At 31.2% G+C, this 16,987-nt stretch overlaps 2 protein-coding genes and 1 long non-coding RNA gene across 5 annotated transcripts; 1 reads left to right on the top strand and 2 right to left on the bottom strand.

Annotated features, from left to right (window-relative positions):
• Positions 1–1,570: 1,570 nt before the first annotated feature.
• On the bottom strand, positions 1,571–8,941 carry LOC146906859 (beta-glucosidase 24-like). 3 transcript variants are annotated; one of them, XM_085729583.1, is made up of 15 exons: positions 8,761–8,932; positions 8,264–8,331; positions 7,940–8,009; positions 7,471–7,529; positions 5,999–6,102; positions 5,841–5,916; positions 4,220–4,297; positions 4,033–4,120; positions 3,689–3,926; positions 3,103–3,218; positions 2,560–2,777; positions 2,417–2,451; positions 2,219–2,321; positions 2,028–2,121; positions 1,571–1,870 (listed from the first exon to the last, which is right to left on the bottom strand). In XM_085729583.1, exons 5-15 carry the CDS (start codon positions 6,002–6,004, stop codon positions 1,690–1,692), a joined length of 1,233 nt encoding a protein of 410 aa, XP_085585709.1. In that variant the 5' UTR covers positions 6,005–6,102; positions 7,471–7,529; positions 7,940–8,009; positions 8,264–8,331; positions 8,761–8,932; the 3' UTR covers positions 1,571–1,689. The 3 variants fall into 3 exon arrangements, with proteins under 3 accessions (XP_085585709.1, XP_085585708.1, XP_085585710.1); XM_085729582.1 differs by lacking the exon at positions 5,999–6,102 and having other exon boundaries at positions 7,471–7,557; positions 8,761–8,941; XM_085729584.1 differs by lacking the exon at positions 5,999–6,102.
• Positions 8,942–10,778: 1,837 nt separating this feature from the next.
• On the bottom strand, positions 10,779–14,363 carry LOC146906858 (small ribosomal subunit protein eS6). The gene is made up of 6 exons (XM_085729581.1): positions 14,277–14,363; positions 14,085–14,149; positions 13,513–13,570; positions 13,312–13,420; positions 12,764–13,036; positions 10,779–11,408 (listed from the first exon to the last, which is right to left on the bottom strand). Exons 1-6 carry the CDS (start codon positions 14,280–14,282, stop codon positions 11,173–11,175), a joined length of 747 nt encoding a protein of 248 aa, XP_085585707.1. The 5' UTR covers positions 14,283–14,363; the 3' UTR covers positions 10,779–11,172.
• A 727-nt stretch (positions 14,364–15,090) lies between these two features.
• LOC146906857 (uncharacterized) lies at positions 15,091–16,141 on the top strand. Its single transcript, XR_015020288.1, has 2 exons — positions 15,091–15,467; positions 15,641–16,141. It is a non-coding gene; the product is annotated as an uncharacterized LOC146906857 (long non-coding RNA).
• The last annotated feature ends 846 nt before the right edge of the window (positions 16,142–16,987 follow it).

Genomic DNA, 16,987 nt, shown 5'->3' with positions numbered 1-16,987 from the left:
CAAATGGTAATCTTATGTCATTGTCCACCTTTAACAAGATTGGAGGACTCACTATACGTCTGTGCTTTATGGACATTGGTCTTGTAGATGACATTAAAACAAAACTAGTTGGGATGGTCAGAGATATGATGATTGACATTGAGGGTTTCAAATTCAAAATCAACATCATTGTTTCCAAGAATAAAAAGGAACAGGAGTTCCCATTGATTCTAGGACGATCATTCTTAGCAACTGTTAAGGCTTTGATTGATTTGAAACAAAAGGAGGTGTTTATCATGTCGAACGGATACTATCAATGCTACAAGGTAAATCCATCGTCATATGATGCTTACAATGAAGGTATAAAGGTTGCTAACAATTGGAAAAAGTTCAAAGAAGTAATCGAACATTTCAGTGGGTCAGAAGCTAAAGAGGAAGAAGAATCATGGTCAAAAGAAGCTTATGAATGGTCTGATCCAGGAAAGGATTATGGCTGGTCGGATTATGAAAAGAAATGAGAAGACATGGAACTTGGAGGATTTGGGTTCCCAAGATCAGCTTAGACACATGTGTCAAGCTCAAGACGTTAAACAAGCGTTGAACGGGAGGCAACCCATTTTCTTTATTTTTCAAGTAATTTTTATTTTCAGTCATTTATTTTACATAGCCACTCTTTCTCACAATTTTCTTTCTTTTACTTGTTGCTAACTCGCGACTAGGCTCAAAATTCTGCTTTAGTCTTGGAGACTTGTTCCAAACATTGTCAGAAGAGGGCTAGCTTACTTCTAAAGTTCAAGAGCACGATAATTATTGGAGCTTCCTGCAGAAGATACTCAGAAATAATCACCACCACAATTATGTACAACATAACTGGTGAGATTTTGGGCCATATATATATATATATATATATATATATATATATATATATATATATATATATAATATATATTCCAATTTGTTTCTACTTTTTCTTCCATTGTGAGTGTTCCATGTTTGATTACTATTTTTGCTCGAAATTTATGTTATTCTCTATGGACTATCAGTTTTATTGTCATACACACGAGGCATTTATTTTTGGTACCTAGAGCCTTTTTCAAGCCACACTGAATATTATTGTTTATCCTTTGCGAAACCACTTTGAGCCTCCATGCATTAATTTTTTTCTTGGTTGCTTTTTTGTGACTTTGAAACATGTCACAAGTTTTGAACAAAATTGTTTACATCTGTTTAATTTTCCTTTTTGGAGTAAGATAGGTTAGTGAAATACTTGTCATGGTCTTGAAAGGGACGTGAAATTGAGTTGGCATGCATCAACCAATGGAGTGTGCATGGTGGCATGTTCCAAACAAGCATAAGCGTGTGCTAAATAGAGAGAGTGAAAGTTGCATAATATGGTGAGGACGATGGGGAATGATGTGGGGTATTGTGTCAAAACATATGTTTAGTTATGATTTTTGTTTGTAATATTAGTGCTTTTTCCAAGGATACTTTGTTTAAACATACATCTTGAAAAAATAAGAACTGAAATATTTATCCATTTATCACGATTTGGCTTACAAAAATCCAATTGAGTAGTGCAAGCATTTGACAATTTTGAATGAGAAATGATTCAAATAGTTCAATTAAATTTTGAATGGAATTTATTTTACATTTATTTATGTTTGATCGATTTGCTTCTCTTTTTGAGTATAATCCAAGCTCAACAGAGTTTTAGTCTCCACAATTTGATGTCAAAAAATTTCTATACCATTTAGCACTAGCCTTTGGTACACGCTTGAGATTATCATTAAAATCAACATGATAAAGTCCCCAATGTTCAGAATATCCCGAGTAAATTTCAAAGGTATCAAATGCGGCCCATACAAAGTAACCACGAACGTTTACACCATTCCTGTTAATGAAAACATTAAAGATTAGTTTCTAACACCACAATTACATATTAGAGGAGAGATTTCAATTATAAAAATTATGTGATGTTTCATATAATCGAGAATTTATCATATAAGTATGTATTAGTTGAATGCAAAAGGAAAGGATAAATTTCATACTCGATTGCTGCTCTAGTAGCGTTTAAATGTGTTGCAATGTAAGTAATACGAGTTTCATCCTTCAATGGATTTGAAATATTGTGAGAAGGAATACCTGCACAAAGATGATTACAATAAAATAGATTGATTAATATTTTTTATGGAAAATTATATATATATTACAATGTTAGAAATATAAAAATAAACTTAACCATTTTCAGTGATGTAGATGTTGGGATTTTGGTACTTTTCCTTTAAGTACATTAAAATGTCATATAATCCTTTGGGATAGACATAGCCTCCACCATTTTGATCCTAAAAATTATCAACATTGAACAAAATAATAATATAAAAAAATATCATGGTCATATTTCCTTACTATCATGTTTCTATTAATTTTTATACCTCACCTTGTAACCAAGGGTGTTTCCTTCTGCATTAAATTCTACAATTTTGAAAAGATCAGCAAGAATTAATGAATATGATTGTATACCTTCCTTTTTATTTTGCATATCCAAATGATGAAAATATAGTTTGGTTAAAATAAGCTTACCTTCTGTTCTAGCTAAGGCATCAAAATTATCAAGAAAGAAAACATTGGTTCTATTCGATTCGTATCTAGCAAAGATAGAATTATAATAATTGATTCCGATAAAGTCAAAACTTCCTTTGATCATACTTTTCTCCTTTTTAGTAAATTTGGGCAACCTATTCCCCAATAACTTCCTCATGCTTTGTGGATAATCTCCATAGTATAAAGGCTCTAAAACCCTGTTTGATTAAAAATATTAAAACTCAATGTTGTTATCTATGTTTATATACGCGCACGCGCGCATGTGCACACACACACACACACACACACAAAGTTGTATATAGAATATCTAACTAGTAACCAACAAAACACAATGGCCTCTGAGATATAATCTTAGTGGTAAGCGTTTGATATTATAAGATCAAGGAAGGAATATGAATCAACAATTGTAAAATGATCATTAGTGACACGTCAATTAATGATAAATTCATCCATCACTGATATTTTTTAAAAAGTAATCACAAAAGAAAGGTGATGTTCACATGGTAAGTTAATTTCACTAACCATCCAGAGTTGAAATCCATTATTCTTTGAGCAGCATCCACGTCCTTTGCTATTGAACTATAGGGAACATAACTTTTTATTGATAAAACAAATCCTATTTCTCCACCTTGTTTTTCCTGTGTCAAATGTTTGATGAAATATAAATATATCATAACATAACATGATTAAACTAATTTTATATAAACAAACTAGTTTAATTCTAATCGAATTCAATCTCAAATTAATTTACTAATCACACTTAAAAAGGTGCAAACATTCATTTATTTTATCTAAATCCTAAACATTTTCAAAGTCATGCTAGTGAGTTGTGTGAGCCGAACATTATGGGGAAAGTTCTATTGCATCTGCTGAAGACTTTTTATTTATAGGAAAATGATATTTATTTTAAGGGAGAAAGAGAATTTATAAACAACATAAATCAAATTTTAATTCTTCACAATGCTCTTTAAATGTTCCAACTCACACTACTTATGACTTGAACATGACGCTATTGATATATTGCACGAACTTACAAAATTAAACTTTGCCTACATTTTGTGCTATTCTATCATTACACTATATTTTTAACACAATATATAAAACATACTTGGAATTTTTTTCTGTATAATTGTACTACTGTAGCATGACAAATGAGAAAGTTGTGAAGGACTGTATATGCTTGTGAACATATTCTTGTATCTTGGCAAGGTTCAGGATCATCATTATTATAGCCACGCATGTAAGTGAAGAGAGCTGTGATTTCTGGTTCATTGAGTGTTGTCCAATGTTTCACTCTATTTCCATATGTTTTGAAAAGTAGTTCACTATAATCCTTAAAATGATGCCTGTAATTTATTTGATTTTATACGAACAAAATGTGCATGATCAAATTCTATAATGTTTTTAAATTAGAATAAATTAAAGAGATGATATTGAATGTTGGTTAATTACACAATAGTTCTATTCAAGAAGCCTCCAAGCTTTTGATGAAGGGCTAGCGGGTAGTCAAAATGCAGGATAGTCACAAAAGGCTCGATACCTATAAAGTAAATTAAAACAATAAAATTATTATGTACATGTATTTTAAGTAAAGCTTTCAACAAATAACACAAAGGAGTATGGTTACTTTAGTCAATACCATTTGCAAGTAATTCATCGATCAAATTGCTGTAGAAGTTGACACCTTCTTTGTTTATACCACCTTTCAATGTCCCATCTATGTTTGGTTGTTGAAAATAAAGAGAAAAATAAGTATTAATGTTAAATATGGTGTGTGTGTGTACTAAAAAATGTGCTAGCTATAAATCATCTAGAATGTATCATGTTCAAAATTATTTTTCAATTTAACTTCTTCCCTTGCATATATATTATGAAAATTGCTCTTTTCACATTAGAAAATGCTCCCTAACACCCCAAAAATACTAAAATAAGGGTTGGTATGATTCATTATAATTTTTGCTGCATTCAACATTATGTTAGGGTAATAGACGACATGGTATCAATATTATGAAGGGCTACTTTAGTAAGGGATTCCTCCACCATTTAAAACTTTGAAAGACTTTGATGATCAATAACCTATATAAGCATTCATGACTGATATAAGCTAGCAACATGTGTGTGTTATATCAATGACATATGGAAAGTCATAACACATCATATGAGAATGAATGATGAATTAATTTATAGTTGGATAAGATATGACTATAAAAAAATTGCGCATGAATGAATATGATATTTGGAAAGACGATTGTGGACAAACACATTTGAATATGACTTGGATTTCCACCAATTTCAAGATGATGATAACCTCACAATATATCAAGGTCAATTCTACTATAACATCATATTATTACTATCATACTCTACCCATCATCTACTAAATATTATATATTGTTGAATGCAACAAAAATTAGAAAGAATGAAACCAACGATACTTAAGTGCCGTGGAGTTTTTAGCAAGCCGCCTCTGAGGTATTTTCGTGTGTGAGGTTGATTTTTTATGCAAAAAGAGCAACTTTCATTTATTCAAAGGTGTAAATCATTTATATATATATATATATATATATATATATATATATATATTATTTTCATAAAAAATTAATGTTTTATTTATTATTTAATTGCAAAAATGAATGCATTTATTATTGAAGGTCATAATGAAAAATATAAACGAAAAGAAAATACTAGTTTGGTGCTAAATACATTTTAAGTATTTAATAATATTTAACTTCAATAAAAAAAATTGTATTTCACTCATTTTGTTTTGCCCCAAGTTGTAATTTGTTTGATAGACAGTTGAAATGACAATAGTGATTTCAGTATTTTTGTTAGTTGAGCTAAGACTTGTGGACTACTCAAATTTTATTTTCCTTAAAATAAAAATTGTACATAAATCAAGGAACAACTAGGGAATAAATTAAGTGTCATTTATTTTGGAACTAGTCTTTTTTTTAACCTAGGGAACAAAGGTCATGGTAATCTGAAGTTTCGCTGGGAGATAAGTGAAGTTTGATCAAGAGTTGTGACAATTATTTTGGAAATGGCATCTTTATTAACAATTATTGCCCCATTTACATGTATTTAACTTATAATAACTTTATGTTGTAATTTGATCTATGTATCCGATCCCACTTAGTGGGATAAGTCTTGATTGTGTTTTTTTTTTAAGGACAAACAAAATCAATATATTAAGAAAGGGAGGATACAAGTACTCGTTTTAAATTATTGTAACTGCATTACTTTATTTCAAAAAAAATTACCAGGCAAAACTCTACTCCATGAGATAGACAATCGATAAGAATTAACTCCAAGATACTTCAAATGTCGCACGTCCTCCTACAAAATTATACAAAACAAATTCAAAATTAAAGGTGAGTTTACGTAATCACTGTCATCACTAAAAATGAATTTAGTTTACATTCATCCCGAATTTTGGAGATTTCCCCTAGTAAAATGTAGATTCTTTGATTTTTCTTCCTTAAACCCATCTGAATAGGTCACTTAGCTGATGTGACAAGCTACCTGTATAAATAATTATATTTTTTATTTTTTCTTTCCAATTCCACATGTATTAATTAGTGTACATGTCATAATATAATTTTAAAAAAATAAATTAAAAAATCATTTACACTTTTCATTTCTCCCATTTTCTTAATCTTCAACATCACATTCATCCCTTCAACGCCATTTTCATCAACTTGAACTTATAAATCCAGAATTTTTTATCCAAACAAGCTCTTTAAATTTAATTAACATTAAAATTTCTTTTAAAGAACCCATAAAAACCCGTAATCTTGGTCCTATACGCCATTCACCTCTCTCTCTCTCTCTCCCCCAAATTTTTTTTATCACCATTTTTTATATGGTTAATTAAGTAAATGACCCTTATAAATATTTAGAATTCATTTTTAGTCCCTACAAAATAAAATCTTACTTTTTAGTTCCTATGATTTTATTTTTTAGGGACGAAAAAAAAGAAATTCTGGATATTTATAGGGACCATTTACTTAATCAACCCTTGTTTGTAACCCAACAAATTGTGTTCATCATTTTCACATAAAATCTGCCAAACAACTCAAATTTAGGCAAAAACATAACCTAAAAACATCAAGCAAGCAATAATACAACATTTTTCGGATACAAAATTGTGTTCATAATTTTGGAACCCAATTTCTTGGTGTGAACATGGAAGCGGGAGGGTTCAAAACGATGATAAATCAAGCTCAATCGGGTTTAGCTTCGAAGAAGAAAATGAATAGTTTCATATTTAACCTCTCTATCTCATATTTATCTCCCCCTCTCTCTCTTGGATTTCTCTCTTTGGTATTGGTAACAAGCGTGAGGAGAAGGAGGTGGAAGGAGATATCTCGATGGGGTTTTAGGTTGGAGTTGGTTTTATAATTGAAAAAGTTTGATAAATTCGAGGATTTAGGATTTATAGGTATGATTATGAATTTTGTGATGATGGGGATGAATTTGAAGTTTGAAAGATGAATTTGGATGATGATGACAATGATTATGTTTTGTGATAATGAGCTAATTGTTCTTTATCCAAGTGGACAAAAAATGAAAATAAAATAAAATAATAATTTGTCAAGTCAGTGCGCCATGTATGCAATTTTACACCGACATATCTAAATCAGCGTGCCACCTCATCCATTTCGCCTAATCAACTGCCTTGAATTGTGTAAAACCAAATAATCTAGATTTTAAAGGGGAGAATCTCCAACAACAAAAATTATAGGAGGGTAAACTAAAATTTTCTCAAATGGCAGAGGGTAAACATCTATTAATCCAAAATTTAAAATACACCATTCATAGATATATGAGGCTATGATCAATAAAAAATATATTAAAAGACATATGAGATAGTAACTAGTTCCTATTTACCTTGTATCGCTTGTAATGTTCGATCATTGTAGGAAATTTATCACCATCCTTAAATGTTGCTGTAGGTTGTTAAAAGAAAGTAAAATACTTGACAAAAAAAAAAGTAAAATAAATAAATAAGTAATGGGAGTCATAAAAAATTGATAACCATATGAGGAAATTCTTTATTTGTTTCTGTCTGAGTAACTGTTTTTCTCAAAAATATTTCCTATTACTTTTTCTCATTTTTAAAGCTCAATCTTATATTAAATACTTTTTTTGTAAATAATATTCTTGATCATTAATTCAATAGAGATGTTAATATATAATGGAGTAATAAATAGTACAAAAAGAAAAATATTTAAAAAAGATCATTAATATCATTTGTGTGTATACAAAATTCTTAAAATGCACTTTAAAAGAACTTAAAGTAATATATGTTTCAAGATGCCAGTTGAATATATATTGCAAACTAAATCAAATAATCAACCTTTGTGTCGTTCAACTCTATCATCCCAAAATCCTGGTCCTCTTCCTCCTTCATGAGCAGCTCCTTCAATCTAAATTCAGCAACTACAACTTGTTATAAATAATATTAAAATTTAATCCATTAAAAATTATATTAGTGAAAGAAATTTTGAGAGGAAAATTGTGGAACACCTCTCTAAATTCATAACCAAATCTATTGATAAGACAATTAAAGAGAATTTTTTTGTCATTGGATTTTGTTATTAATTTCATTATTTTAGCAGTGAAATAAATAAATCAGCTTAAAATATTTGAAGGTATTAGCCTACAAATTATGAACATATACCTGCATGGCAGAAGATCCGGCACCAAAGATAAAATCAGATGGAAATGAAGCACGTTTAGGATCTACATCTGCAATTTTTTAAAAAGGAATAATGGAAATGTAATTTAATGAATTAATCTAAAAAAGATACATATATTGAGTTAGTTAGAAAGTTAACAATTGTTTATATCATTTTTTTTAATAAATTTATATCATTTTGTTTTTAATACTTCCAAATCTAAATTCTCTATATAAAATGAAGTTTGTCTCTAATCAAATATTGATTTTAAATTTTATTGCATTTCATTTTTTACGCTAATTCAATTCTTTTTTATTCTCAAAATTTAACATTTTTATAAGTTTGAAATAAAATCTATATGTATGTGAAGACAGATATAAATATACTTCTTTAAGTATTTCATGATGATGAAAACTATCTGAAAAATTCTATAAAAAAAAAAAAGAAAGAAAAAAAGAGAGAAGACTAAGGGAAAATAAAGGAAAAACAAATATCAAACCTTGTGCCTCAGACAAATTGGGAAGCAAAACAACAACATACAAGATTGTCAAAATAAATCTCAAAGATGATAACATCTTCATTTTTTTAAGCATCTGGTTGATGCAAGAAGCATCAACCAGAATTAATTGAAAGAAAAACAAATACAAAGAGAAGAAGGGGGTATCAACCCAAACCTTCTTGAAGGATTAATAAACTTTTTTTTTAATTAAATAGGGATTAATAAACCTAAAATTAGACATACCTAACTTATTCTTGACAAATACAGAAGAAATATCAATTGGTTTCCATGCCAAAATTTGTAAGGCCATCATCACAGTTGTTTCCTGCCCAATTTTCGGTTAATAACCCTATCCATGATCAAAACCCGAGACAAAGCTACAATCTTAAGCATTCTTGTCCTATACATTTTTAGCATTTTGTCATCCTTCACCGAATTAATTACTAGTTTGTCATTAGTATAAATGATTTGATTTATTTACCCTGCTTTCTCATAATACTCATCTAGTACACATTTTCTTGAATTTGGATTGAGATGATTCTAATTAATCATTTTCCCATAATAATGATAATTGGGGTTTTTTTTTTTGAAGGAATAATGATAATTGGGTTGTTATGCTTTTGGTGCATCTTTTTTCTTCCAATTTTATCATTTATTTAAAATCTTTTCTATAATTGTATATTTCTTTAACTAATCAAATAATATATTTTATTTTATTTTCCTCTAAAAAAATAAAATCTAAATTTTTTTCATCTAAAACAAATAGATTTTATTCATTTTTAGATATGTTGTTAGTAAAAAAAATGTTTTTGAATTTAAAAGTCAGTCGAGAATTCGGTTATGGGTTTCTTAGAGACTCTAAATAGCTTTAAGTGACACGATGGATGTTTGAAAAAACTACAATTCTAGAAAAAGTAAAGAAGATATGAATTACAATTAAAAATCATATTTACAAGTGGTATTTACAAATATGGTGATAATGATACAATGGTTAATGTAGATGGCAGCACTTTAACTAATCCAAGTAAAGCAGGATATGGTGGATTGGTTAGGAATTTTGAGGAAAAATTTCAATTTACCTTCTATGATAGTGTGGGATTGTCCAATATTTTGCATGCAGAAATTCATGCCCTTATGATTGGGATTAAGCTTTTTGGGAGGGAGGCTGGTTGTAAGAAACTGATTTGTTTTTCTGACTCTCTTCATGTGGTGCATTTAGTGTCAAAAGAAGTGTCAAGAGGCTTCATCACTATGCGAACCTCTTGGAGCTCAATCGGATGTATTTGGGTAAGGGGTGGGATATTTCCATTGACCATATTTTTCGAGAAGTAAACTCTTGCGCCGATATACTTGCAAAACTATGTGTTAATCAACCAATACCATATCTATACCGAGCCTTACTAGTTGATGATATAGAAGTGTCCAGGACATAGTTTTTCTTTGTTTTTTTTTTCTTCTCTCATGTAACCGAAAAAAGTTCCTCTTCAGAATCTTCAGTTATCTTGAAATTGAATGCAATAGAAATAAAGTAAGATTTCACATGTTGCGGTAAAACCAAAATAGGTGATGCCATCAACCGCTCCTTTAACCTTTGTGATCGTCTTTTTCAACGGTAAAAAAGAACCTATAAGGCAATGTCAAGGCTTTTTATATGTCAACAAAAAAACACGTTTATTAGCTTTACGAGAATATATTTTAGAAAAAAAAATTATATCACAATATAATTATCTTTTTTGTTGGAATAACTACGAAAACACAGTTTTTCTTTTAAAAAAACAAATGTACGCACAGTTTTATATTGCACTGAGAAACAATGAAATCGTGTATAAAAAACAGACGAAAAGAAAATAAAAACACTTTATTATAACTAACAACACATTCTCTAACAAATGGTTGTCCTTAAAAAACACTTTATTATAACTAATATTGCTTCCACCAAATTTTTATGAAATCTAATTTATTTGTGAGACGAAGATTAACAAGAGCATATTTTATTGAATCCGGAGGACAATAAAAAATTAAAAATAGTAAAGATCATTGGTCATGACATAATTTCCACACCTATACTCGCACCATTTTACAAGTCTAATCTCAATTTCGAGAACAAGGTAGGCATCATATTGTCCAAAATTCTGTTCTATGAAAGTTGTAAGGAGTTTCTAAAATCCCAAGTCATGATTCAGTTTTTTCGGCGGGAAAAAATCATAAGAATCCTAATTGTGGGAGGATATAATGCATAAAAAGTCACTGAGCTATTGCTCATAATGCAAAAAAAGAAATACAAAAGTGACTACATAAGAGAACACTTCAATATCTCGATGCATCGAAACTAGCAAAAACCATTTGTATTTGTCATGACAGAACCATTGTAATATAACAAGACCAAAACTGTGGTGATGGTATGACAGCAACCTAGGCGGTGACAGCTGCCTTAGCACTGGAAATCCTGGATCTCTTTTTTGCTAAACTTTCACTGCGACGCTCTCGCTGCTCCTTCAACCTGGAAGCAAGAAGCTTCTGGTACTCAGCTGCCTCTGATTTTGCCTTGGCGATTCTCTTCTTCTTATCGGCAATCCTTGCTCTCTTTCTTTGGAGTGTAAGAGGAGTAACTAGTCTTTGTATCTTGGGAGCTTTGCTCACCTTTTTCCCTGCAACCAAATAACCAGTACCATTTAGAATATATATCAAAATATGACTGTATCAGTCCAAATTATTTCAATGGCATGAATAACCAAAACCAGAGTATTGACTAAAATCAATTTGTTACACAGGATCTTTCAGATTACGATAGCATATATATCTTAAATTATACACTACTCGTGGTTTTCATTATGATGACTAAGCAGCATACAGGATATAGTATATTAACAGGCATGCTTCAGTTTGGTGTCTGTCTAACATTAAGGGTGCACCATTTCAAAAGAGTCTATAAGTACTTTCGAAGTACTAAAACCAATCAACAAAACTACACAAACTTTCTGATGGCACCTTGGTAAGCCACATGAACCAAATGACACTACTCTAGGAAAAGACATTCTATTAAATATAAATAAGGCCTTCTAATGAATAAATGATTTCTGATGGCACCTTGGTAAGCCACATGAACCAAATGACACTACTCTAGGAAAAGACATTCTATTAAATATAAATAAGGCCTTCTAATGAATAAATGAATCAATAAAGTAAAAAACAAATTGTTCACATAACTCATAACAGAAGGGGAAAAAATCATGTAATAAATATTGTCACTAGCTTAACAAAAAAATAATAAAAAGAACTGTGCAAACTGTAACTGAATTATAGGGTGCCCCTAATATGCACCCTTTAAAAAATGGTCCAACCATGGACCTCTTAGTTCAACCTGCTGCACCAGGTAATGTAACCGATTGATATAATAAGGTTAAAACACAAAATATTGTTTGATGCAAGAGTATACCCCTTTATTGCTGCCTCTATCTCCAAGTCCAATTCCATGGTCACTACCCCTTTGTCATTCCTCCAACACACGTTTGTTAAGTTAGAGATCTTAAAGCTGTATTATTCACGGTTATATGAGAAACCAGATTTTACAAAGATACATAGACTATACAACACTCCTTACCAAGTAGCACTGTTTCCGCTTTATTCATTTACTTCACTCTTTCCAAGTTTTAAAGCTTGATGGAAATGTATTGTAATGTATTGTATATTATTAATTAATAGTTGTTAGCATAGAAATAGGTTTATCAAAATCAAGAAGGATATTGGACTGGGGATTACATCGAAGATGACATACTAAGTGAACAAGAAGCCGACAAGTTGAGCAGAATAACAAAAAAAAAGTTTAACAATTTGATACAGGCAATAGCCGGTTAAGTTGAAGAGGCCCATGTTTGGACCCTTTAAAAAGAGGTCCATATTAGGGTTACCCCTGAATTATATCACATCCACAGATTGATATTTTAATAAACAAGGAGCCAAATGACACAACTAATAGAAAAATTACAAGGATGGGAGATTTTACCAGCTTTTGTTGTAAATGTCCTACGGTAGGTGTTGACATACTTCCTCACATCATCATCCTTAGACAGGTTGAAAAGCTTACGGATCTTGGACGCTCTCTTAGGACCTCTCATCCTTGGCTTCTCAACATCGGTCAGGCCGGGTAAATCATTCTCACCCTTCTTCACAATTACCAAGTTCAGAACAGAAAGGTCTGGGCTGACAATGCACCCACGAACGGACTTCCTCCTGCGCTCTCCATTACGCCTTCCATGCCCACGAAAGCAAGGAGTTCCTGTTCATGTGAACAATGAAAAACACACAAGACAAAGACAACATATAAATAACACTGAATTTATTTTTAATAGAAATAGGTAGGTTATAAAATTGAAACCGACTCAAAAGATATAATAGTAGTAGTAGTAGTAGTAGTAGTAATAATAATAATAATTTATCATCAAATAGGCAATCTACGTACATAATAATTTACACCACCTACAGTCAACAATATACTGTTAAAAATTTAAGCAATCCTAAAAATTACACTGACAGGCTACACAAAAGGCTTACCCCTGTGAAGCAACAGACGAACACGGCCAGGGGTCAGGACTCCCTGCTTCATTGGAAATCCTTGTTTGTCACAACCTCCGGTGATTTTAAAAACGTATCCTTTAAATTCCTGTTAGCACCAACCATATAATGGCAAATGTCAATCATATATTCTGCAGAAATTCAAAGCAGACATTTGAAGTTTCGAGCTAACGAGCATACCTCACCAAGAGCATCCCCATTGACCTCTTGTGAAATCCTCTTGTCCCAAAATGCTCGTCTGCAAAATTCAAGTCAGGAATATTATTTCTATGAATCTGAACATGGTGCAATCCAACCAATATTAATATATCATCACACAATAACCAATATATATCACAAAAAACAATTTTGTAATGTGTTTGTAAGATTCAATTTTGTAATGTGTCACTGTCTAGCACTATCCAATATTTGTCACCGTCCATCACCAGCACATGTGATTACAATCAATTAATTCATTTTCTAGAATTATTATCGATATCAACTTAACGTGTTAGTGTCGGTATAATGTTTGATGTCAGTGTAGGTGCTTAGTAAATCCAAACAATCTAAGTTGTTTACATTTCCACATTTCACTTTCTCAAAACAAGCACACCCTTAACTCTTATACTAATCAATTATGATGTTAAAGTACAAATTTAAAATCTTTTTGGGACAAAATATTAAAATTATTTAGGTTCAACAAAATTCGACGAAAATGCAGTGAAAATGAACAATGATTTAAAATAAACAAGTAAAATGGGTGAAGAAATTACAGTTTCTGATCGTCGTCGATCTCAAGCTTTTTCTGGCATCCAGTGGTGGGATTCGCAACATTGAACTGAAAAAATCACAAAATAGTTGTAAACAAAAATTCAGAAACGAACACAGAAAAAAAGAAAAAGAAATCGCAAATAAGCGAGTATAAAAAAAAAACAACGAGAATTATGGTTACAGTGGAAGCGAACCTTCATATTGCAATCTTCTTCAACTCAACAACCGCCGCGTCGGAGTGTAACGGAGAGTGATCAGAATGCTGAAGACATGCACACGGTAAGAAGAAAACTAGGGTTACGGTAACAGCGAAGTTTATATTGTTCTTGGTGTGATTCTTGGGCCTGGGCTTGTCTATATGGGCTCAATCTGGTTAACGTCCAAGCCGAGGAAATTTTACCATGTACCCCGACACATGTACTTTCACCCCTAAAGTTTAAATTTTCTTCATACCCCACATAATTTAAATATTGCAAAACGCTATATTTAAATATACAAGTTTTAAATATTGCAAAACGCTATATTTAAATACAGTGTCTCGGTGAACATAGCTAAAGCTAATATGGATATTGCATTATATATACATAAATCGGGGTTAATGTGAAATTCTAATCACTAGGTTATTTGACCTAAAAAAATACAAGAACACATTGGTAAACTCAGTTTACATTTTTTATAACAAAAATGTGTTTGAAAACACTCAAATTTTATGTTCTTCGGAAATCTCTTGATAAGTTTATCGGTAAAAATTATTCAAATTTTTAAGAGTTTCAGAAATAATTTTTTTTTTTTTAGAGATTGTTTGGAAATAATTAAACTGATCAAAGTGGACTCATCAAATATATTCCACGTCAACTAGAAGTTCTGGAAAACTCATGTAAAGATTTTTGAAACGAGCTAGAAATGAACAACATTATTTCAATGGAATTGATGATCATCCTTTCCATAATTTTCTTGAAATATAACAATAGAGACAGTTGGGGTAGCACATTTGGAAAGATGGTTAATTCTGAATTTAGGTTGTTTGAGCATGTTATTTGAGGAATACACAGGTTTGTTGATCAATCTTGGTTCTGCAGAATTATTATTCCCAACATGGAAATAATTTAGTTGTTTTGTTTGCACCATTATGAAATACCTAGGATAAGTTGTTTACATAAGCTTTTGTTGTTGTTTAGGTAGGTACATTTTATAGTTGTTACTTGTTTACATTAACTCCGAATGTGAAATTTTAATTCTATTGGAGTACTCCTCGTCTTGCCAATTGTTAAAACCATTGATTTTTTTTTGAAAGAGCAAAGAGAGGAAAGTCTGCTCCGCTTATCGAAGCAGCATATCAACAACGCCTAACGGAAGAGAGGATTCTTCACGACCGTGAGCAACAAGTATGTCTATATGTGTACTTCTGTTGTTGGATTTCGCTATTCTTTTTTCTATTGGAAATAGTTGAATTTTTCCATATTTTTCATCTCATTTTGTATCTGGAACTTCAGTTGTAACTATCTATTTAAGCAGTTTTTGTTTTGTACTAACTGTGTTAGACCATTGTTTGATGCAGCAAGAGGTTGAACTGAGCAAACCGCGCCATACTCGAGATCTCAATGAGAAGAAGCGGCTTAGTCGTATGGTGGGGAATAAAGTCAGCATCATAAACTCATGTGCCACTCTTCTATCACTCTGTCTTGGTCATCGTCTGTAATGACGACCTGTTAACAAATCATATGACGAACAAATCATGTTATTTTTCATCATATTAGTCAAAAGAGAGAAGCAGCATTGGTTGGCAAACCCACTGAACGAGCTGTGAGGCCTTATGAGCCTTGGCCCGTTCGTTGGAGTCTGCTCCTGCTGCAGCTTTCGCAGCCCAGCTCCAGGGAAATACGTTCCAAAATTCCGGCTTAAAAGGAGCTGAAACCACTAGGAGGAACCGTTACACAAGGAACAGATAGGAGCTGAAACAACTATTGTTTATGTATATTCACCTCTTACCTTAAAAAATTACATTGTATAAAATCAAATAGTGGAAATGATTCAAAATATTACCTTGTACATTTGTCTATATTTCAATCTGCAAAATATTTACATAAATAAATACCATACATAATCCTTATCATGAATACAAAACTATTAAAAACTATCAATGTGCATACCATAAATGATTATTATAGGGAAATTTTTAGTTCTTAATATAGTTGCTAGTGCTAGGTGCCGACCCTCCTAACTTCACGGTGAGGAATGTCGTGCCGGTTTGCAGGATCAACTTGAATGAATTGTGTGGCTAAACCGTCGAAATTATTCCATATATTTTCCAATCTAACTAACGACGACATATGAAAGGATAGTAAGACATGTTAGACTTAGAACAGAGCTTAGAAGTATAAACTTTAGATTCTGTGATCATCTCCAACTTGGTCTTCTTAATATTGGTTATCTCTCAGGCCAGGAGCTCCTCCTACTCCAGAATTTTTAGACGTTCTTAGATGGATGGAGTTGAGACTTACAGGACCAAAATCCATATTAATTTTTCTACTATCAATCTACCACTGTTGTTTGGGTAGTTTGATTTTGTTGGAACTTTTCAATTAAGATATTTATTTAGTTTATAACTTGAATTTCTTCTTTAACAAGTTTATAAATCGATCAATTGGATTGCAGGTCATATTAGAAATTTTTATATTTAAAAGACTTAATCAAATAACTTAAGTAAAAAAGCCTTGTAGTACTTAATTAGTACTTGGACTAATAGCTTAATTGATGAAAACATTGTTTTGTTGTTGATAAAATTGTATAAAATCTTACGGATATACAACTATTATAATCAAATAAAGCTTTTTTTTAGGAGTACTAAGACAATCAAAGAGGGTTTTATAAGTTAAAAATAAGATATGAAAATAAAAATTATTCA

Source organism: Medicago sativa, chromosome 7 (genome assembly GCF_051527215.1).
Source record: "Medicago sativa cultivar Bolivia chromosome 7, Bolivia_mono, whole genome shotgun sequence".
Lineage (NCBI taxonomy): Eukaryota > Viridiplantae > Streptophyta > Magnoliopsida > Fabales > Fabaceae > Medicago > Medicago sativa.
Note: the sequence above shows the minus strand (reverse complement) of the source record. Positions and strands in the feature narration are given on the sequence as shown.